The sequence below is a fragment of the Thermobia domestica genome, chromosome 9 (genome assembly GCF_964235325.1).
Source record: "Thermobia domestica chromosome 9, izTheDome1.hap1.1, whole genome shotgun sequence".
NCBI lineage: Eukaryota > Metazoa > Arthropoda > Insecta > Zygentoma > Lepismatidae > Thermobia > Thermobia domestica.
In genome coordinates this window covers 108,697,516-108,719,670 of record NC_137462.1, presented here as the reverse complement: position 1 = coordinate 108,719,670, position 22,155 = coordinate 108,697,516, and the positions used below count along the sequence as shown (strand labels likewise).

General features: G+C 34.6%; 1 protein-coding gene across 2 annotated transcripts in view; it reads right to left on the bottom strand.

The window, feature by feature from the left end:
* LOC145694917 (activating transcription factor 3-like) overlaps positions 1–22,155 on the bottom strand; it is a 167,461-nt gene that overhangs the window by 8,300 nt on the left and 137,006 nt on the right. Inside the window, exons 2-3 of one of the 2 annotated variants that reach the window (XM_081771684.1) lie at positions 21,270–22,101; positions 3,801–3,908 (exon numbers count right to left, since the gene is read on the bottom strand). In XM_081771684.1, coding sequence (XP_081627810.1) covers positions 3,801–3,908; positions 21,270–21,656 — 495 coding nt within the window. In that variant the 5' untranslated portion in view covers positions 21,657–22,101. The remainder of the gene's footprint in view (positions 1–3,800; positions 3,909–21,269; positions 22,102–22,155) is intronic. The other variant, XM_081771685.1, reaches the window with a different exon arrangement.

Genomic DNA, 22,155 nt, shown 5'->3' with positions numbered 1-22,155 from the left:
TGCCAAATAGAAGTAGCTCACTTAAAATGTTAGTCATCTCAATGACGATTTTGCCATAAAGCTAACATTCATTTAATTCCTTTGCCACTGCATACAATACTAGGTTCCAGTTTAAAATATACCCTTAAATTAATGTAGTCAAAACTGTACATTTGTGATTGACGTAGCGCTTACAATATGCAGAGATCTTTCGTCCGTATCATCATCTTTAATACACCTTCACTATTACTCACTCACAAACTGTATGGTCTACGGAACCAGAAGGTTCAATGCCGCATTCAACAAAGCTCTCCACTGACTTCTCTCCTTAGCTAACCGCATCCACTTTCTACTGTCCCTACTTCAGCGAGATCCATCTTAATAGTGTCCTCCCACATGCGCCTAGGTCTTCCTAATGGTCGTTTTCCAACTGGTCTTCCAGTTGACTTTCAAAGCGTTCCTACTTTCTTCCATCCTGCCTACATAACCTGCCCACCTAAGCCTCCTAGATTTGATGACCCGAAGAATGTCTGGTAAACGATATATTGTAAGTTATGCAGTTCCTCGTAATGAAGTTTCCTTCATTAAACATTCTCGTTCCTCTTGGGTCCAAATATTCGTCTCAGGATCTTGTTCTAAAATACTTTCAGTCTACGTTCTTCCCTCAGAGTAAGCATCCATGTTTCGCAACGATACAGAATAACAGGCATGATTATCGTTTTATGTAAATTCCTCGACAGAATTCGCGACGACAAGAGATTTTGAACTGAATAATAACACGAATTTCCTGCCTTTAGTCGACATTTAATTTCTTCATTAATGTGGTTTTTGTCCGATAATATTGATCCTAGATACTTGAAAGTATCCACTTTATCAAAAGTATTATTTGATATTTTAACGCATCCATAATTTGCCGTATTACGATCTCGACGAACTTCCATGTATTTAGTTTCTTCTGCATTTACTTCTAAACCCACGTCCCTGCAAGCGTTTAATAAGATCATTGTATTTCTTTCTATTGTTCTTCTATCATCCCCTATTAAGTGTACATAATCAGCATACGCCATAACCTGGTGAATGCCATTCAACTCTAAGCCCTGGTTGCTTTGATTTTTCTTATAGCGTATTCTAGGACAAAGTTGAATAATAATGGCGACAACACATTTTGTTTCAGGCCATTCTTGATGTGAAAGCTTGTAGACAAAAATTTTCCTACCCGGACTTTACTTTGGGATTCATTTAAACATATCTTAATTAATCTAATTGCCTTTTCGTTTTCCACATTCTGTAAGAATGTTGTACAATGTTTCTCTTCTAACAGAGTCGTTAGCCTGTCTAAAATCAATAAATAATTGATGTACCAGGGTCCAAATTCTGTAACAAAGTTGTACAATGTTTCTCTCCTAACCGAGTCGTAAGCCTTTCTAAAATCAATAAATAACTAATGTACCGGAGTCCAAATTCTGTAAGAATGTTGCACAATGTTTCTCTTCAACTGTGTCGTATGCTCCTCTAAAATCAATAAATAATTCATGTACCGGGGTATTGTATTGTTACTTCTTTTCGAATATTTGTCGAATGTTAAATATTTGGTCGATAGTTGATCGATTTCGGCCAAATTCGCACTGATAATTTCCAGTAATTTCATCTGCGTATGGGATCAATCTTGTTAATAGAGTGTTTGAAAGGACTTTATATGATGTTGACAGAAGAGAAATGCCTCAATAATTATCACAATCAGTTTTGTCGCCTTTCTTGTGAATTGGAACAATGATTCATTCTTTCCACTCGTGTGTCAATTCCTCCTTATTCAAGATAAGGAGAATAAGTTTATGTCTCTTGTTCCAAAAATTTTCGCCTACAGCTAAAATTAACTCAGCCGGAATTTCGTCTCCACCCGGAGATTTGTTTCTTTAATTTCTTTATAGCAATTTCTACTTCTATTCGGTTAAGTTCTGGAATATAGGCCTACGGTTCTGTGGTACCGGTACGTATTCTCCTTTCTCCGGGCACATTAGTTTTTGGCTGCGTGTTAAGCAAATCATCAAAGAAATCCTTCCATTTAAGATGCTATGCTATCTGTATCAGTGAGAACTGTTAAGTCGGCTTTCTTTAATATATTAGCACGCGATTGATAGCCTTTCTTAAATTCGTTGATCCCTTATAGCCCTACATATCCTAAATGTTTTAGTTTTTACTATTATCTTCAAGTTCCTTAATTTTAGCTTTCAAAAAATCGCGTTTGTTTCTTCTAAAAGTTTTGGAAGTTTCCCGTCTGATGTCTACGAAATTCTGTGTAGTTATTTCATTCGGATTTTGTAGCCAACGTAATTTTGCCTGTTTTCTCTTCTCTGCTAGCTTAATGCATTCCTGGTCGAACCATGGTTTGTTCCTACATATTTCCTTATGTCCCAATTTTTCATTTGCTGAAATTTATGCTATGCTATGCGTAGCATTATGGTGGGTATGCGTAGAAAAAGACAAATGTAAAATTCACGCACCAACCTATGCTACGTGATCACAACAAAATAGTTCCACATCTATTCTAGTTCATGGCAGAGCGAAACTCAGGTGCGTTAGCGGCGGTGAGTATGCGCAGAAAGGAAGACTAGTGCGAAAAAATAGATCACTAACCTTACTTTGCATTATACAGTACCAATGAACCATATTGGTTTTTTATTCTGCTTTGTTTCTGCGATGACACATGTTTTCTTCCTACATAAATATAAGGGGTTAAGTGCCGAAGTAGGTCCAGAGATATCACGCCTAACTGAGACTACGCTAACCCAACGTAACCTAAGCTACCCTACACTACGCTAAGCTTACCTACGGTAAGTTTCTTATAGGCCTACATTAATCTTTCTTTGTAAATTAACAGATTTTACCTGTCAGTTTTTCCAGCAATTAATTCCATATTTTTAATATGTACCAAAACTATGTATATACCTGCTGCCTGCTATGGCTATACTACTGCCTGCTTCTTGCTACCAGTCCTTTGTCATCATAATTTTGATGTACTTTAAGTAAAACGTCATTTAAATCGTTCTGTATCCTCGTGTCTCCGCAAAAGTTGTAACACTGTAACTTTTACTATTCACAACATTGTTATCATTTCGTACTTATTAAGTGTTTTCAGAATACTTTACTGAGTTTGTCATTTTACTAAAGCGTATTTGTCATGCTACAAAAGAAATGGATGATAGGGTATCTCACGGAGATTTCAGGTAAGTTTACATGTCACTTCCTACTATATTACTTACTATTTAGTTCAGTTGCCTGCAGAAATTTGTTTGGATAAGAGATGGCGCTGTAAACACTAAGTATTGGGGAGCTTTGCTCTCATTTTTTAATTCAATTTTTACTATTTACAATTCATTACTTTGGACAATTTTATTATTTGTTACAATCTTCATATAGTGTTTTTCATTTTCAATATGTTTATGCGCTGCTTATCCTTCTTTATTACATTAATAGTGTGATAAACAATTATATTTAAAAAAGGCAAATTCGGCCATCTTGGCACGTGCCATTTTAGTACATATTTTTATTTCAAACAATTTATAATTAAAACAAATATAGTAACGTAGTCCACAGGGCTGTAAGGCCGGGACTTCCTTTATAAATCTCCCGTAAGGGAGGTAACTGAAACTGAATTTGTTCCTTAAAAATACGGTTTTCTATCCAGAGTGTTCGTTTTTATCCGTAAATTTTGCAAAATGTAGCGTTCTTAAGCTTAATTAGGATCTAAAAGTCTATAAATAATTTGATATATCAAAGCTAATATGCTATTATTATATTGGTACAAAATATTAATAGTTTACCTGTACAAGATTAACGGTTTTTTCTCGTTTCTTAAGTCTACATTTTGTCGCTGCGATTTTGTTTCGTTCTCGTCGACGTCGGCGTCTTTCTTCGTCTTCTGGCGTCAGCTGGAAAAATAAAATGATGACAAAAGTATGCTCAAAAACGTAAGTTTAAGAAGATATATTAATATTACTGATATCAACACATTATGATTATTTTCTACAAAAATTTCTTAGATAATGTTTGGATATGCTGCTTACATGGGCCATCGATAGTTTTCTGTTAAGTATTTAGTTTGAATCAGGGACAAAAGTGAATCTGAAAAGGTAGGGGGACAGTAGGTAGCGGCATGACGTCACACCGTCCCCCTGCCTATTTTTGCTCATTGTAATTTTTTAGGAATGGGGACGCCGTACATATTTTTTGGAAGTGGGGGGATGGCGTTCCCTGCGTTCCCCTCACTTTTACCCCTGGTTTGAATGACAGTAATATCAGACAGAGTACTATGCCATTTTTATTTAAGATTCAGCACACGACACTCTGATGTACATATATGCTTATAATGAGGACCTTTGCTTAAATAAATAAATAAATAAAAAGTATGATGATGGACAGAAATGTCATTTTACACAACAGTACTTTAAGACACTACTATGTTATTTTTCCTAGCATTACAAAGAGATGTCCAACAGTGGGAAACGCGTGGGTTACCCAACGTTGGCCTTACGGTGTTAATTGGTTGCTTTGCTGAGCACTTATCAATAAATCCAATCCCATACGAAAGACATAAAATTGCAATTGGAAGTTCAAAGTTAAAACTGTTGGATAAATGGCGGCAACACATACTACGTTGGGACAACGGTACCAACCATTTGCCTGTCAAGTGTGTTGATAAGGCATCGAAAAACAAACTGTAAAAAGAAAAAAAAAATCGTAATAGAAGGGACATCAGGGCTATCCTTCAACTTGGGAGAAAAGTGAGGCTGGAAGAACACGAAAATCAGTGCTTTAGATTAAGAAGAAAAAAAGTTACATTTTTAATTCAGGACAAACACCCCGAAGGTGAACGTTATAGCAAGATAAATCGAATAAATAGAAGAAAGAAAGGATAAGTAAAACCAATAGTAAAAAAGCTCCACGTTCCACTTTCACATCGAACACCTGCAATGAAGGTTATTCACAGTTGCTTTTCGAATTACGAAGAAACTATAATAATGGAACTGAAAATTAAGCATGAACACAGCTAGTATTTACTCTACGGCACTCGTTCTAACCGGAAAATCCATGTAGTCAGTGAAAATTATCACCTTTCACTTAATCTATGCCACAGTTAGCAAACTAACTACACCCTCTCAAGAATGGATAAGGCGTTTTAATATACGATACTTTGTTTATTTTTGCAAGTTGTGGTGTAGGACATATGAGAAACAGAGAGAAATGCAATTTACATGGTCTGTTGTATTAAGGCATTAGAATTTTATATAATAAATTACTGGTTTCGGCAATACCGTTAACATAATGGTGCTTTACACTATACATGTATTTGGTAAGATTGGAATGAAATAATCTGCAAAATTATGTATAAAACGGCAAGTTTCTTACTTATTTATTTAGTTATTTAACAAGAAAGTTACATTCAAATTTGAGTTCACAAGATAAGCTAAAGATTAAAATCCTGAGACTCATATTATATGAATACTAGTTTAAATGAGTTAAATATGAGAATAAAAACTGTAGAAACAATGGGAAATAAACTGTAAGCACTTTGATGTCTCAGAAAATGCTGCATTTAAACGCATCAAAAGACACTAGCCACAAGAATATTTCTAATATTAGTTTCCTACCAACAATACTAGGACAAAAACAAGGGATACTTGTAACTACATTCCTATTTCTAGCGAATTTTATTCTTTTCCCATTTCCCGCGTTTACCTTTCGGTAGTAATATTTAGTGTTCCGATATAGTTTTGTACCATGTGCTCAGGCTTCTTCTACGATTTACTATGAAAGGTATAAAAGGAACTTTGGAGAAATATCATTTACAGTTAATAAAAATATTGCATTTTTTTCCTGAACTGGATTTTGCCTTTAGCGTATATATTTGATAAGAGCAAAAATGTAATTCAGCATATTCTGATATTTTCTCTTGGAATACGATTCAATTTGATTTTTGCAATCCAGACGAAAGAGTATATCATAAGTATTACATAGTCAATACAATGTTGCCAAAAGTGAACACAGAACCTTGTACTCTAAGAACATGACATACTAATATTACTAGATTACATACATAATTGTTGAGAAATACCTAACTTTTTTTTTATTTTCCTTTTAAAAAAAAGTTTCAAAAAATTAAAAGCCGAAAGGCAACAGTAATTAATTATTTGCGTGTGCATTAAGGGAAAAACTATCTAGAGCAGGGCGCAAAATTTCAAAGTTAGACGCACTCGCCAATCCAAAAATGACGGTCGCCAGTATCTCTCACATACAAATTATGAGAGGTCAGGTCACCCCCTCCCTTACGGCCTTTGGTTTAACAAAGAAAAAGATTGCATGAGAGAAAAAAAATTCAAAACCAGACAATTAGATTCAGGATAATCAATTTTGAATTGGATAATTCATACACATGTTAAAAAATATCTTACCTTAAGACTTAATGTTTGTGTAACGCTCTCTCTTTGTAATGAAGTACCAGTTGTCGATTCCAGTTTTCGGGTCAAAGTCCTTACGTGAAGGGCCATTGATGGAAATTGTCAGCAAAGCTCACAGATAAAACTACACAAAATTAACAATTGGAAACAAAGTTAGGAATCTCGTAATGAAGTTTTCGACTGAGGATGGGAAAGAAGGGACGAATTACAACGTTGTGAAGACTTCATTTTCCATGTCTGTTGTGAAGACTTCACATTCCGTGTTTTCTCTCACTCAGTGACAATTATTTTCGAGCGAAACAGAAACTGGCAGCCCTGTGAGTTTAGGTAGAAACCATTCCTACTGAACACTGGTCGCCAGCTCTAAATTTCTAGACGCCAATGGGGAACAAGGAGATGCGTTGTCGCCATTATTATTCAACTTTGTCCTGGAATACGCTATAAGGAAAATCAAAGATAGCAACCAGGGCCTAGAGTTGAACGGTATCCATCAGGTTATGGCATATGCTGATGATGTAAATTTAATAGGGGATGCCAGGAGAACAATAGAAAGAAATGCAGAAATCTTATTAAACGCTTGCAGGAACATGGGTTTAGAAGTAAATGCAGATAAAACTAAATACATGGAAGTGCGTCAGGACCGTGCGTTAAAATAATAACTAATGCTTTTGATAAAGTGGGTACTTTTAAATATCTAGGATCAGTACTAACAGACGAAAATCATATTCACGAAGAAATTAAAAGCAGGGAATTCATGTTATTATTCAGTTCAAAATTTCTTGTCGTCGTGAATTCTGTCGAGGAATTTGAAACTTAAAATATATAGCCTAAAACGATAATCATGCCTGTTGTTCTATATGGTTGCGAAACATGGTCGCTTACTCTGAAAGAAGAACATAGACTGAAAGTATTTTAGAACAAAATCCTGAGACGAATATTTGGACCCAAGAGGAACGGGAATGGGGAATGGCGGAAACTTCATAACGAGGAACTACATAATTTATACGGTTTATTCAACATTGTTAGGGACATCAAGTCTAGGAGGCTTAGGTGGGCAGGTCATGTAGCTAGAATGGAAGAAAGTAGAAACGCTTTCAAAGTCTTGACTGGAAGACCCATCGGAAAACGACCATTAGGAAGACATAGGCGCAGATGGGAGGACAATATTAAGATGGATCTCGCAGAGATAGGAATACAAAGTAGAAACTGGATGCAGTTAGCTAAGGATAAAAGTCAGTGGAGAGCTTTTGTGAACGCGGCATTGAACCTCCGGGTTCCATAAGCCATAGAGTTGGTTAGTTAGCTAGTTAGTTAGATCTAGAGTATATTAACGCACGTACTGAAAGCGAGAAAAATAAAGTGAAAAAAAAATATCAAGCGCACTCATCAAGTTATTTATCTGCAGAGAAATTTTCATTATATCTAAGACATTCCCTGAACGTAAATTGACTTATATGGCTCAGTTTTCAAGGAAATCACCTCTAACTTCCAAATATGTGCATAATTTCAATATCTATTGATATAATAATTAAATTAATAAAACATTTTAATTTGCGTCTACTATTAGTTCGATTTAACAAAAAATATATAATTTTAATATTTTACTTAAATTTTGCTATATTTTTGTTGAATTGTTGTATTAGTAATACTACAATAAATGTCATAAAAGATCTTCCAATTTTATGAACTGGATAACTGAAATATATTCTTCTATTACCAAACTAAATGTATATTTTATTTATTACCTCATTCTGAAAACATGTATTGAGTTTCGTTTAATATATCCTACATACGAAACGTCTGTTGTTCAGCATTTTGTTTTGATTTCCCACAAAATACTAATATTATGTTTTATCCAACGTTTTCTCGTTGATATATCGTAGTAATATTTGTAGTAATCGAAGATTTGAGCTGTTCAAACTGGATTAACTTTAGCTCATGCAGCGTTGCCAGACTTGAAAAACGCAAAATTCGCAGAGTAACGGAAAAAAGTACTCATCTGCTTATCTATCACCACGACTGAAGTTATTATCTGCATCCTCTAAAGAGACATTGTCACTCTTTGTTGAATACGAATTCTATTTGAGGTGTACACAATGCAACTTAGTATGCAGTTTAAACTTACTTAGAATGTGAAACTGTCACATATTACAATGTGTCAGAATGGAATAGACAAACTTTATAAAAGCTATCATGAAATTTCTTTTTGAAGATCGGGAGGGGGGTTAAATAACCCTTTATTCTTCACTGATTTTCTAAAAGATTATTCCAAGAAGGGATTATTGCATAGCTCAAGGTTAATATGCATCGTATTCCTTCAAAGTCAAAATTTTTTTCTGTGAAAATTATCGTAAAAATAAATTTTAATTGCAGGGGGAGGGAACACACGAAGAACTAAATTCATTGCTCATTTTTAAGAGCCTGCCTTACTAAAAATAATACAAAATTTACCATTTTTCTTTTGCTTGTTTATTCATCAGTGAAAGGAAATAATGAAATGCAACTTACCACAATCATAGATAATGTTATTCTACAACAGAAAATATGAACCTGAAGAATGTTCAGTGTTGCAATCCATAGAAATTACAGTGTTGCCAGAAAAACAATTTCCCTAAAATCTAAGTTAAGGCAGCGAGTAGAGGAACAAACTCAACTCCATTTGGTTATATATCATATTGTTTTGGTTTCCTGTGAACTACTTTTTAAATAATAGTTGTCTTTAGTTTGTAATAAACAAAATAGTTTTAACATACAGTTATTAAAACTAAATAATAATGTTAATTAAAAAGTAGATCACAAGAAACCAAAACAATATGATATATAACCAAATGGAGTTGAGTTTGTTCCTCTACTCGCTGCCTTAACTTAGATTTTAGGGAAATTGTTTTTCTGGCAACACTGTAATTTCTATGGATTGCAACACTGAACATTCTTCAGATTCATATTTTCTGTTGTAGAATAGCATTATCTATGATTGTGGTGACTTGCATTTCATTATCTCCTTTCATTGATGAATAATCAAGCAAAAGAAAAATGGTAAATTTTGTATTATTTTTAGTAAGGCAGGCTCTTAACTGATTTTAATCCCAAGCACAGAGAATCACAGGAAATAAAAAGAGTAAAAGAAAATATACATAATATTATATCAAAACAGAGTAAGTTTTATTATAAGTTATCGTGAAACTCTAACAAATCGGGAAAGGGTAAGTAATACCATTACGTTATTCTTTACTGATTTCAACTCCATGTAGGGTGAATGATTGGGAAGCCTTAATGAAAATGTATATACAACATATACGTATTACACTAAAATTGAAGAATTGTATTGGAAATAATCAAAGAACATACATTTTTAATTGGGGGGTGGGAATTCATACCACGCAAGAGAGGGTGAATTTACCCCTCATTCTTAACTCATTTTCATCTCAAGCACTGCGGATTACGGAAAATGTCAAAGAAAATGTACATGATATCTATGAAAACTATGGGCGCCCGCCCCGCCCCTGCCTCACGAAAATGTATACGTAATATAGCAAACCACGTATATTAAATACCAGATGTAATATACCAACCATGGAGATGAGCCCCCCTAGAAAATTTTCTTTGGGTATCCATGATGAAAACCGAATGAATTTTAGAAAATTATCGTTGAACTGTAAAAGAAATCGAGGGGAGAGGCAAAGTGGGAAAATCCACTACTTTATTCTTTGCTGATTTTAACTCCCGCAGATAGGACAGTTGGGATGTCTTAAAGAAAATGTACGGCATATTTTGCCAAAATTGAACATTTTTCAACAAAAACTATCGTGGAAAATATTTTAGAAATTCGGGGAGGGGGTTATAACCTAATTCACACTTTCATTTGTGATAGACATTACCTCAAATTGAGGAGGGGATATTCACAATGCCATAAAGAATATATACACTAAGTTTTATCATATTCGCAACACTTTTACCTAGTTTACATAGATTTGGAAATTGTGTTACGTACACCTGTAAACTTGCAGAAAGAGATTGACTTTCACCCTTTTTAACCCCCTTATACTTAATGGATTGGATCCTCAAACAATAGGACTAATTCTGCAACTGAAGGAAAAGCACAACCAAATTTAATCAAAATTGGATACATTTTATATTTTTACTCTTTTCTTGTATATATATATTTACCATCTCGTCTCTTTTCGGTCATACCCTATGCTTGGGATTAAAATCCGTCAAGAAAAAGCGTTGAAGTTAGTCTCCTAATGTGTTATGGATTACTCCCCTGCCCCCTTTAGGTTAGAAAAAAAATATGTGCAAGATACTTTTTGTAAAAACAAATATTAGATTTTCATGGAGTATGGCGAATACATATTCAGACATCAAACTCATTCCCACTACTCGCGTTTAAAATCAACCGAAAACTAGAGAGTGACCTTCTCTTTCCCCCCTTCCTCCGCCTAGGTTAGAGACAATAATAACGTTCTATGACAACAAATATAATTCGATTTTAACATAAAATGATATATGTTTGTTGAGATTTCCACATAATCTCCACTCTTGCAATTGAAGTCAATCAAATATCAGGACTCACTTAACCACCCCTTGAAGATTTTTTTTTAAATTATGGTGTTTCGTAAAATATACAATGTTGTCGAATATACTCTATTTTTTTTTCTTAAAACTTCCAGTCGTCTCAATTGCTTGCAGTTGAAACGGACCAATAATGAGGAAGTGCGTTCTCCCCACTTTTATATTTTTTTCTGAATACTTATTATTCACACTTAGAATTTTAATGAACATCGTGTTTTGTCAGGAGTTAGAGACTTATCTCAATAACTTAGGGTTGAAATTAGTGAGAGGGACAATCGCTCTCTCTATATATATACTTGTGTGTGTGTGAAAATTTTCATTAGCAGTATGATTTCATTAACTGAATAAGCAACTTCCGGTTACGGATTATCTCAGACTCGATGTGCTGCAAAATCGAATAGATGCTGAAATTAGTTTTCACAACAGAGTGTTCTAAATTTGAGGTCAATCCATTATCACGAAGAATGGACAGGTATACCACGCCCGCCCCTGAATCTCAATTTCGCTGCATTCTTTTCGTTCTCTTATTATTCCTGTATGACAACCAATCCTACAAGATAAACTGATTAACATACAAAAAGCATGCAACGCCTCACACCAAGATTAAAGGCTGGCGGCATTTCGAGGCAAGGTATTGTCTGTCATTGAAAGATGTTCCGATTCATTATAAACATGCAAAAAAAAACATATCGGAAGGTCATTTACAGACAGAAATTACAGAGAAAAAGGAGAGCTAATTTGGTGGTTCCGTTACTTCAGCTGACTCGTTTAAATGGAATGATAACATCGTTAAGTAATTCCATTCGCCATTACGCCACCAACATTAGCATAAAACGCACCTAACATAAAAACAGAGAGCTCATGATACTATTTTCGAGGTGCATTAGCTCACGATTCGTCACTCAGAGTCCAAAACATGTTCCTTCATTTTCTTTTTTCTTCAGTTAGAATGCTAATAAAACTTACAAAAGTATAATAAAACACGTGTACGTAGAACAGGACAAGCATAAGTTAAAAGAAGTTAATTAACCAACCCTTGCGTCCAGGACTTCCGATTTTGTTTAAAGTGTATAAAAGAACGTAACATTCGTATCTGAACTTTTAAGGATCATGTAAGTTGAAGATACTATTTTGGTATGTATAACTGACAAGAGATAATCTCACATAAAGGGGTTAATAATCTGGCAATATTGGAAGAGATTTACTGTTTAGTAGGTCGCAGATCCAATCTTTATGCCATAATAGGATTACAACTGTACCCAGAATGTTTTAAAAATCATGTATGCCTTCTGGTATACAGATTAACTATAGATTGGCAAAATAATTGATTCCGTATTACGTATTGTATAAAAAATTAAATGTGACTTATTTTTGGGTAATTTCAAAAGATGATACCTACGTTAAATAACTTCACCAAATTGTACTAAGCCCAATCCTCTACTCTACCATGCTCTATTCTTCCCTTGTTCATCCATGGTATGAGAAGTCAGATACGATCCCAAACGATGAGAACTTATGGTGAATATTTCCTCGTAATTCTTCCATATTCTCATTTTAGAAATTCTTTACTTATGCTTTTAACGGTCTCCATTAGAATAAAACAGGGCATAAAAGTGGGACTACCAAAGCTTTCATTTGACTTAATTAATATTCTTTCTTATTCCGCCATATAATATATACCATGTACGGAGGTAAACTCTTTACTATTCTCATATTTAGTACTTTCAAATTGGTTTACCATATGACAGACTAAGAAAAGAGGACACAAAATTTCGACGAAAGAAAAAAAAGACACCAAATTTCGGAAAAAAGATTCATATTACTCGATAAATCTCTTGCTGGCATAACGGGAAAATATAATTTATACACCTAAAGCTTTATAATGCAAGGTAAGAACATGCTGTTGTAAAATACAGTTTCCACTGTACTTTGCATCATCAAATATTCACTAATTGTTTATTTAATAGAATATCATTAACCAGTATGACTCAACTATCCCAACTCATCATACGGATCGATATCAAGAAATAAGAAAAAAATTATTTGCAAACAAAGAGAAACTCATGCAAACTATATGTATTCGTTCGTAAAAATATAATTTCCTTGATTTTTCAACTTAAATCAACGTTAAAATTTAGGTCTACATTTACTTGAATTTTTTTTTATTTTTCTTAATTGTTTCTAGTGAAAGTGATCGTATTTCCAACTCCTGTTAGGTCTACCTTTTTATTAAACAAAAGCAATTTTAGAAATGTTTTATCTCATAACATAACCTCTTTGATCATATCCCCAATTATCCGGATTTCTGCATATCTGGATTACATTCAGAACTCAATAAACCGGATAATTAGAGTTTCACATGTATTGTGTTGACTATTATGTGTTGCAAAAGTACAGTAATACGAATGGTTCATTCCCGTTTGGCCTATTCTCGTTTCGCCTACGGACCTTCCAGCAATAAATATCATTATCTCAATCTCATCTTAGATGTAGGCCATTCCCGTTTTGCCTACACTTACTGAACGAGGGATATTTAGTGTCTGAGGGATTTTTTTTTTTTTTTACAAAGATTTATGAATAAATTTATTTTTCAACTTCAACAATAGCTCTGACGTGATTGACTGTGATTCTAGCCAAGTACATGCCGTGCCACTAGTAGTTCCAAAGGTCACCATTTCAAAACAGATATACGTTCTTTTTTTTATGGGCTCACAGGAACAATTAAAAAGTCGAGTGACTAGCTATTCAAGATCGGTTTCTCGAACTTTACAAGGCTGGTCGGTACTCCCGTGATTCCGAGATATGAACCATTATACCCTGCAACTGCTAGGAAAATTTCTGAATGCAATACTTCAACCTTACTAGTAGGTAGAAGTACCTTGTAGTTTTTTTTTTTTTTTTTTTTTTTTTTTTGTTGTTGCCTGAATACTTGTAATGCAAGTAGAGTAAAATTGAGGCCAGGAGAGAAAGTTCAGGATAGCATGAATTCTGGCTATTAAATTGAATTTTGAATGTTTGATTCGTGTCCAGAGTGGTGTACGAGTATCGAAGCAAAAGTGGCAGAGGTGAAGTGAACGAAGTCAGTTCTCTCTCTCGTTCTTCCCATTTGAATAAATTGAGTAGAGGAAGGTTACCAAAGAGCACGCACTTAATATTCATTTTCAAATAGCTCCGAAAGTAATCAAGCAAAAATTATATAAATTGTACAAAATTTTAATTGAAGTTTAGGCTACATTGTAAGAAATAGAAAAGTTTACTACTAGATGTAGAAATGGAGATATACGTTAAAAAGTTAAAAAACTCAAATGCGTACTCTTAAGGACCAGTGTCCCAAAGAGTGCGTTTTGCGGTCCCTAAGAGGGCGCACTCAACACCTATCATACTTGAAACCTAAACCCCTTCGTAAACTTTAATTTACCCTAAGGTTTGCTTCCAATTGTTCGTATACAGGCAATTCTAAACTATTTTGCTTCCAATAATTTCTTCATTACACGTCCATGTGGTTTTAAAGAATTTATTATGAACGTACACGAAATTTAAAACATTAGAGAAAATCTTCGTTTAGTTTCACTCACAAATTATGATTTTTATGAGTAAAATTAATGATGATTTTTTAAATTCTTAGTTCGTGGTTTCATTACATTATTCCACCACCTGGAAAAAAAATCTGAACAACACCTTTAGTGTATGTCTTTTTTAATTCTTAGTTTGTGGTTACATTACAATCGTAATCGAAGCCATATTTCACTCAGCATCTTCCTCCAGAACACTTCCAGAATCTTTATTTTGATCATTTCCTCACTACTTAGGACGACATCATCATACCATGAAAGGCAATGGCAAACTACCATGGACCAAAGGCCTACCTTCGGGCAGAACACCACATCATCATTGTAATTTAAGAAATTTTGTGAATTTAAAATACTTCTTATATATGATTTACAGTTGGTGCTTGAATCGAAGACAAACAATTACAAATAATTCTACAATCCATTCAAACATCATATTACACTCCGAGAGTAACTGATGAGAATAACCATAGTCTGTAATATGAATGCCGCTACCCACTCACGCTATCAAAGAAATTCTCCCAAAGAGTACGTGCGCGTTCTTTGGTAACTCACTAACGCGCACTCTTTGGGAAACAGCAGTCAACTCGAGTAAAATTCATCCATGTGGCTGCATATGCAAGACCCCCGAAACAAAGCCATGGTAAACAATCCTATCTGCATTCATGTTTCCTACCATGCAACAAGAGTACTGTAGTTAGCTGCTATATCAGAATAATTTCTTAACTAAGAGTATTAAAATATTACATCAAGAATTCAAAAAAGTTATTTTTAGCTGTATTTTCTGTTCGAAGCGATCCGTTAACTTCCCTTTTCTTCGTATCAACTCTCACACAAAGACGCATCAAACAGCGTAGCAATAACAATTCTGTGTGTTACCACTTCAGAGTAATTGGCACTGCGCGCTCTTAGGGCGTGCGTACTCTTTGGTAACCCTCCTCTACTAGTTTCTTTGAATGAAGAGATATAGAAGCCGTTTTGCTTTGATGGTATTTAACGTCACTCTGAAGTAAAGGCGGAATAGCTCGATCGGGAGCTAATTACCTTCCAAATCTGAATTTCTTTAAACTTATTTTGGCTAAATTATTAATTTTTATACCAAATTTCTCATAATGAAGAATTTAGTTTTACGGGTTGATGGATCGGGATAAATCTTCAGTCAAGGCATAACGTTTGAAGTGAATACTATGGCGATACTAGACAACGACGGGATTTGAACGTTGCTAAATCACATTTAATAATATTATGGGGTCTAAACACACCCAATTTACCTTAAACGTAAACTTAAAAAAATAAATTAAAAAATAAAGTTGAAAAATTTAAGCATAGAAACTTAGAAACACTATAGAGAAGCCAAACTTACTACAGCATTTATTAACCACTATGAGAATTTTAGACAATAAAAGGATTACTATGCAGTGTTAATTCTGAAATTTTCTTTTCTATAAAATTCAAGTTAATTGGTTTAATTTATTATTCCCTAGACTGATTAATTTCCGTAGATTTAACTTGATTAAAAATGGCATGATTGCATTTAGTCGATATGTTAATATTTTCATTATCTTTATGTAGCGTTCTCACCTCAAACACTCAAAAATTACTTCAAACACTAAATATCCCTCGTCTGTTAAGTGTAGGCAAAACGGGAATGCCCGTCTTACTTACAGATAAGATGAGATTGAGATAATAATAGAAGTTGCTGGAAGGTCTGTAGGCGAAACGGGAATAGACCAAACGGGAGGACATACATTTCTCTTGTTACAATAATTTATAAATTGAGACAACTGTAATTTGAGACACAGTCTTCCTTAATGTAAATAGAACCTAGCATTCCTCAACTTACATTAAACTGTACTCAAACCTGTTCACTCATTACGAAGTTTTTGACAAAAGAAATAAAAATTGTGCAGGTAGTCACTTTCGTTGATGGCTATACAATATTTAAATAGAACATTTTTTTTAAGAAATACGTACTTTTACCGTATATTTGCAACACCTATTATGTTGTTTTACGCCTACAGAGTTACAACGTACGTATCTGAAGTCATTGATTTAAGATATTATACTGCTGTAAATGGCATTATGATCTCTACGTCTTTTGAAAACCACTGAATGTGATACCTATCTAAGCATTCTTTTCGAAATAAAGTTTTTCGAATCAGATTTTAAATTCCTTGTAACTTTGTTCCTCTTCACTCAAAATAATTAAGCTACTTTGGATGAGCACTACACTCTCCCTCTCACTTGCGTTATCATTGTAATAGAGACTTCCAAAATTTTGATATTTGTGATTCTGTATTGTCCTCAGTTTGTAACACTGAATATTAAATGTGGTATTGTAAGTTCCCGCTTAACATGTAGATTTAAAATCTGTAATAATCTGATGTAGTGCTACTTGAAAAAATACAACTTTATGTTGGGTTGGCAACACTATTAATCTGGTGGTATTGCATAAATTTCAGCTTTTTATATCTATTAGTTTAAAAGGTGCACGGGGGTTTCCAGATAAACGGTCCATCCTGTATATAATAAAGATCGGTACCTTTTATATTATACTTGGTAATGATGGAAATAAATGCACAAAAAAGCAGGTTAATTACATCTTCGGAACTAATGCCCCAGGGGCATATATCAAGTGCTTAAAGAATAAAGAATGCTGAACTGCAAAAGTGACTGGCAAATTAACACTTGCATCTTTTAGAAGGCTTCTGATATAAAATGTCGGTAATATCAAATGAAGAGGATTCAATTTGCAGGTTATAATCGTGCATAACTCTTCCCGACGTTACTTCACATACAAGAATTTCGTTGTAATAATTCACTTTAGATATGGAAAACATTTCTAATTCATATAATTATATGAATTTAACACTTTCGTTCATATATAAGCTATATCTGTGAAATATATTAAAAAAATACTGGACAAGATAATCTTTAAATATTGATGTATAATAAACAAACAGAATAGGGGCCAACACAAAGTAGTGCGAAACATGATGTTGTGATGTGTTTGTATATTGCCGAACGTACAGGGTGCTAATTGTCCATACAGGTATACTAGTTTCTTTATGAATACACAAGCATTTATTCTTAGGTTCTCTCAACATACTGTTCCGCTTTCAACTTTAACAGTGAAAGTCTCTTCTCATCTGAGAGAGAAAGAGAGAGAGAGACGGGGAGAACGAGAAAGAAAACGTGTTTAATGTTTATTTGTACTTGTATCGGAAGAATGGATTCTACATACACATTTTTTTTTCTAAAGGCATTGAGCGCCATGTTTAATTAACACTGTTTGGTCAAGAGTTTGCGTGAGTTAAATATATAACGCATATCGTAGACTTGGTTATAGCCTATATTATATAGCGTGTCTATGAGTTAGACACGCTTCACATGTATTGTATAGCCTAATATAATCATAACCACTTTCAGCATGGCTTCCTCTACAACCAATTTGAACTCATTGCCATAAATAAATAAATACGTTGTAGTTGTATTAATAGTAAAGTATGAATATTCTTTTAAAACCGGAACACAAAACTTTGGTTTCACAAGTTGATTGTTTTATTTAATTTTGTAGCCACTGTGTGTGTTAATAGTAACGAAATTACGAATTTTGTATGTGCAAACGTTTGACAATACAGTGTTAGGTACATAGATGTAACCAGAGGTAAAAGTGAGGGGAACGCGGGGGGGGGGGAGGACACCGTTACTCCATTTCCAAAAAATATCTATGGCGTCCCTCCACTTCTTAAAAAATTACAATGGGCAGGGATAGGCATGGGGGACTGCGTGACTCTACCTTTTCAGATCCACTTTTACCCTGGACGTAAACGACAGAACATTAAAAAGCATGCACGTTTAGGTATACGCAGAGAGATGGCGTGGGTCAATGAAAACTTGACCCATGACCCACTGACACACAACCCACCGTGATCCACGATCCACCATGACGCACCACACACCAAAACCCATCGGCATCAACTCTGACCTATAATCCACGCCCTCCTCTCCACTGAATATAGAGTTTACACTTGTAACAAAACAAGGCTCTGAAATTATCAGTAATCAGAGTTTGGAATTCTCCGGTCAATCACTCAAGCACCGCTCTGTTACAATTCCGGTGGATCTGATCTTTGCAATATAAATAAAATGGTAAAAAATATTTGTCATGACCCATATTACGATTAATTTCAATTTAATTATCATATTTCCTTGTTGAAATACAGATACTTTTCAGTAGAAACAGGATGAAATTTGAAAGTCTCAAATCAAGATAAATTAGGTCAACGTACAGGAAAAGAAAACTGTAAAATTCGACTGTCTTGAAATCCAAATATCAGTATCCATTGTACAAGCAAGCTTTGCTCTAGTAGACTTAAATCCGATTTAAACTACTCGCTGAACAAAACAACATGCTGAAGTTATTTTTTCACTTACTATATAGTTAGATATACTTATCTGAGGTAAGTAAACAGAAACAAATGAAAAGGGAATTAAAATAGAAGCCTTCAAAGTAAAACGTAGACAAATTCACCAGTGTTCAGAAGATGCTGTCTACAATGTACTGAGCAGAGTGAGTCGATGAGTCGTAGTGGGTCATAGTGTGTCGGTGGGGTCAGAGTGTGTTACAGTGGGTGGTGGGTCGCAGTGGGTCAGTCCTGATGACCCACGACTCGGTCTATCTCTGAATACGCATATTATATAATTTTAGTTTTCAAAAAAGTTACAGAGTAATTTCTCAATTAGCTAGCGTGATTTACATATATGAATAAAAAACGCTACACTTTCCTAACTTTGATATTGTCTACAGTAGACTCCCAAACCATGCGAACTCAATACTCAAACTTGAAGTAGTACATATATTTACTCGCTCTCTCTTATTGTATTTGCTTTATGAAGATTAATTCAAACCGCAAGTAGTAGTAAACTTCTACCACTTATGATTTTAGTAGATAGATGGGAGATATGGATGAGGACAGTACCTTCCCTTTCAAAAGCTGAACCGATTAAAAAAAAAAACAAAAAAAACTGCTTGTCCCTATCTATTACCGTTAGTTTTATGTGCTTAACGTTAAAACCGATAATCGTTAATTTCTAGCTCTTCTGATTTGAATAGAGTGTTAACGGAGTAGACGGAACCTATTGTTGGGACGCTGAATCGGATCCAAAATATCGATTATCGCTCTCTCTTGCCGGTTTTACGCAATGGAGATCAATATTGAAACCTGTAGTGAATTTCAACCACTTCCGTTCTTAGTGGAGGAATGTGAGTGAAGATGGTATCGTTTCTTCAGACGCAGAATGAATTATAGAAAATCGCTTATCTCTATCTATTATTGTTTCTCTTTTATGGTGATCAACGTTGAAACAGGACATGGTTAATTTCTACTAGTTCCGGTTTCAATATACGATTAATTAATGAGATGGACCCAATTTTTGGTATGCTGAATCGATTACAAAAATCGCTTCCCGATATTTATTACTGGTTTTGTTCTGATGTTTGTCGATAGTCAGGTGGACATAGCCGTTCTATAGAACTTCCGATATTCATACATAACAGTCTGGTAGTCTTGAAAAGACAAAAGAAAAGAAAAAGACTAAACTTGTTAATATTTGTCCAAAACATTGCAAAATTCAATATTTACGTGTATAGCTAAGTTCTTTCTTACAAAAATTATCACCAAATCTTCTTCCACTGTACAATAGGGACCAGCGGCGTAGCATGCTTTTCTACTTATGCTATTGTCCTACAAGCATACCACCTTCTGCTCGATAGTGGGCCGAATTTATAGTTGCGGGCCGATTGGAGCTGACAATGTTTCGATACCTTAGCCAATCAATTACTCACGGAGTGACCAAATAATAAGTAAAAGCAAGAGTGATTCAATCAAACATTGTACGAACATTGTACGATATTGCTTACCTTATTTCTAATTGCGTACAGAAGTAATTCTGAATAATAACATTATGAATAATGTATTATTCTTAATATTTGAGAAGCTGAGCTTCCACAACTCCCATGGACGCTACGCCTCTGGTAAAGACATTATTGCAATCTGTGTCCTATTTTACAAAAGTACTTGTCTCGCAATGATAGTGCAGAACTGATAAGAAAGTTTACGCAAATTATGACAAGAGGTTTAACTTTGCTTTGAATTCCTATGCAATTTTTGAAAACAGATATTATAGTAAACTGATAAGATTCTAGAAAACCCTATTCAAGGAGAAAGGGTGGGCTCAAGTTACCTTTGTTTTTGCCTTCAATATACATATATAACAACAACCAATTATACACTGATATTAAATTACGTTGAGAATGTAAGTCAATTTTTTCCCACTGTTGATTCTAAATCAACTATTGGATTGAATCCTCTCTTGATTTTAAAAGACACAGCCTTTGTTCTTACACAATATTGTAATTGCAATGAAAATAAGTACATCACTGGCGATTCTTGAGGGAAGTCCCATCGGTAAAAATGTAAACTTTGTTGCTAAATCTAAGGGGAAAATCTTCAGAAAACTATATATAGAAATTAGTACGCTAAGTAAGCTTTCTTCCCTTAGATTTTACTGATAAAATGTACATTCCTTTTTTACCGGTATGACTTCTTTCAGGAGCTGCTACTAAAGTATATTCAGTTAAAAAAAAAAAAAAACTTTTACACTAAAAATATTAAAATAAAATGCCACTTACTCTTGACCCTACCTCTTCGCGCTTGCACGCTTTGGGTTCAACAATGATAGTATCTCGGCCACTGATCTGTCTTTTTCTTTGGATTGTTACTTTAAGTCCTTCTTTAATCAGTTGTGAACACGTATGTTGAACACTTGGAGGGTTTGGAGGAACGACGAATGTTGGAGATGCTGCCGAGGTATCCGGCGGGGAGGACGCTGTGCGCGGGCTCGCCATATTGCCACCACCTTCTGCCATATTGCCTGCTGCACCACCATTTTGATAGTTATCAAAAGGATTTGTCATTGCTATTAAGGAGTTCAAGATCTCCGGTGTTTTTGGAGTTGTACAGGAATTCTCCACCGTAAGGTTTGCAGAAGATGCAAGTTGTACATTCAGGTTATACATGGTTGTTGGAAATATTTTCAGGAAGACAATAAAAATAGAAAAAAATCACACTATGTTAAATAACAATAACAATTCATAAAAACAAGTCTTCAAAATTGTTGATCCCACTTCACTAACTTTATATCACATATAAAGTCACTGGATATCTTCTTCCACTTCACTAGACATTATAGGGGTGAAGTTTATTTGTATTTTTATTATTATTATTATTATTTAGGTTCTTTCGTTAATTAGTTTGTGCATTGGACGCGGCAGCGGCGGGAAATCGCCGTTTGCCCGCGCCTGCGCAGTGATCCCTGAGTTTTCACGACAACTGTTCTACAAAATGGTGTCGAGAATGCGTAAACTCAGCAACTATGGCGCGCTAGCGAGACAGCCAAGAGTTGTGGGTCCACCAATAGCAGAATACTCGCTGATCCCAACCATCGAGCAGGTGTTGCTTTTCCTGTGAAGAGAAGAAGGACACATTAATTAACTTGACAAGGTACGCATTTAAAAG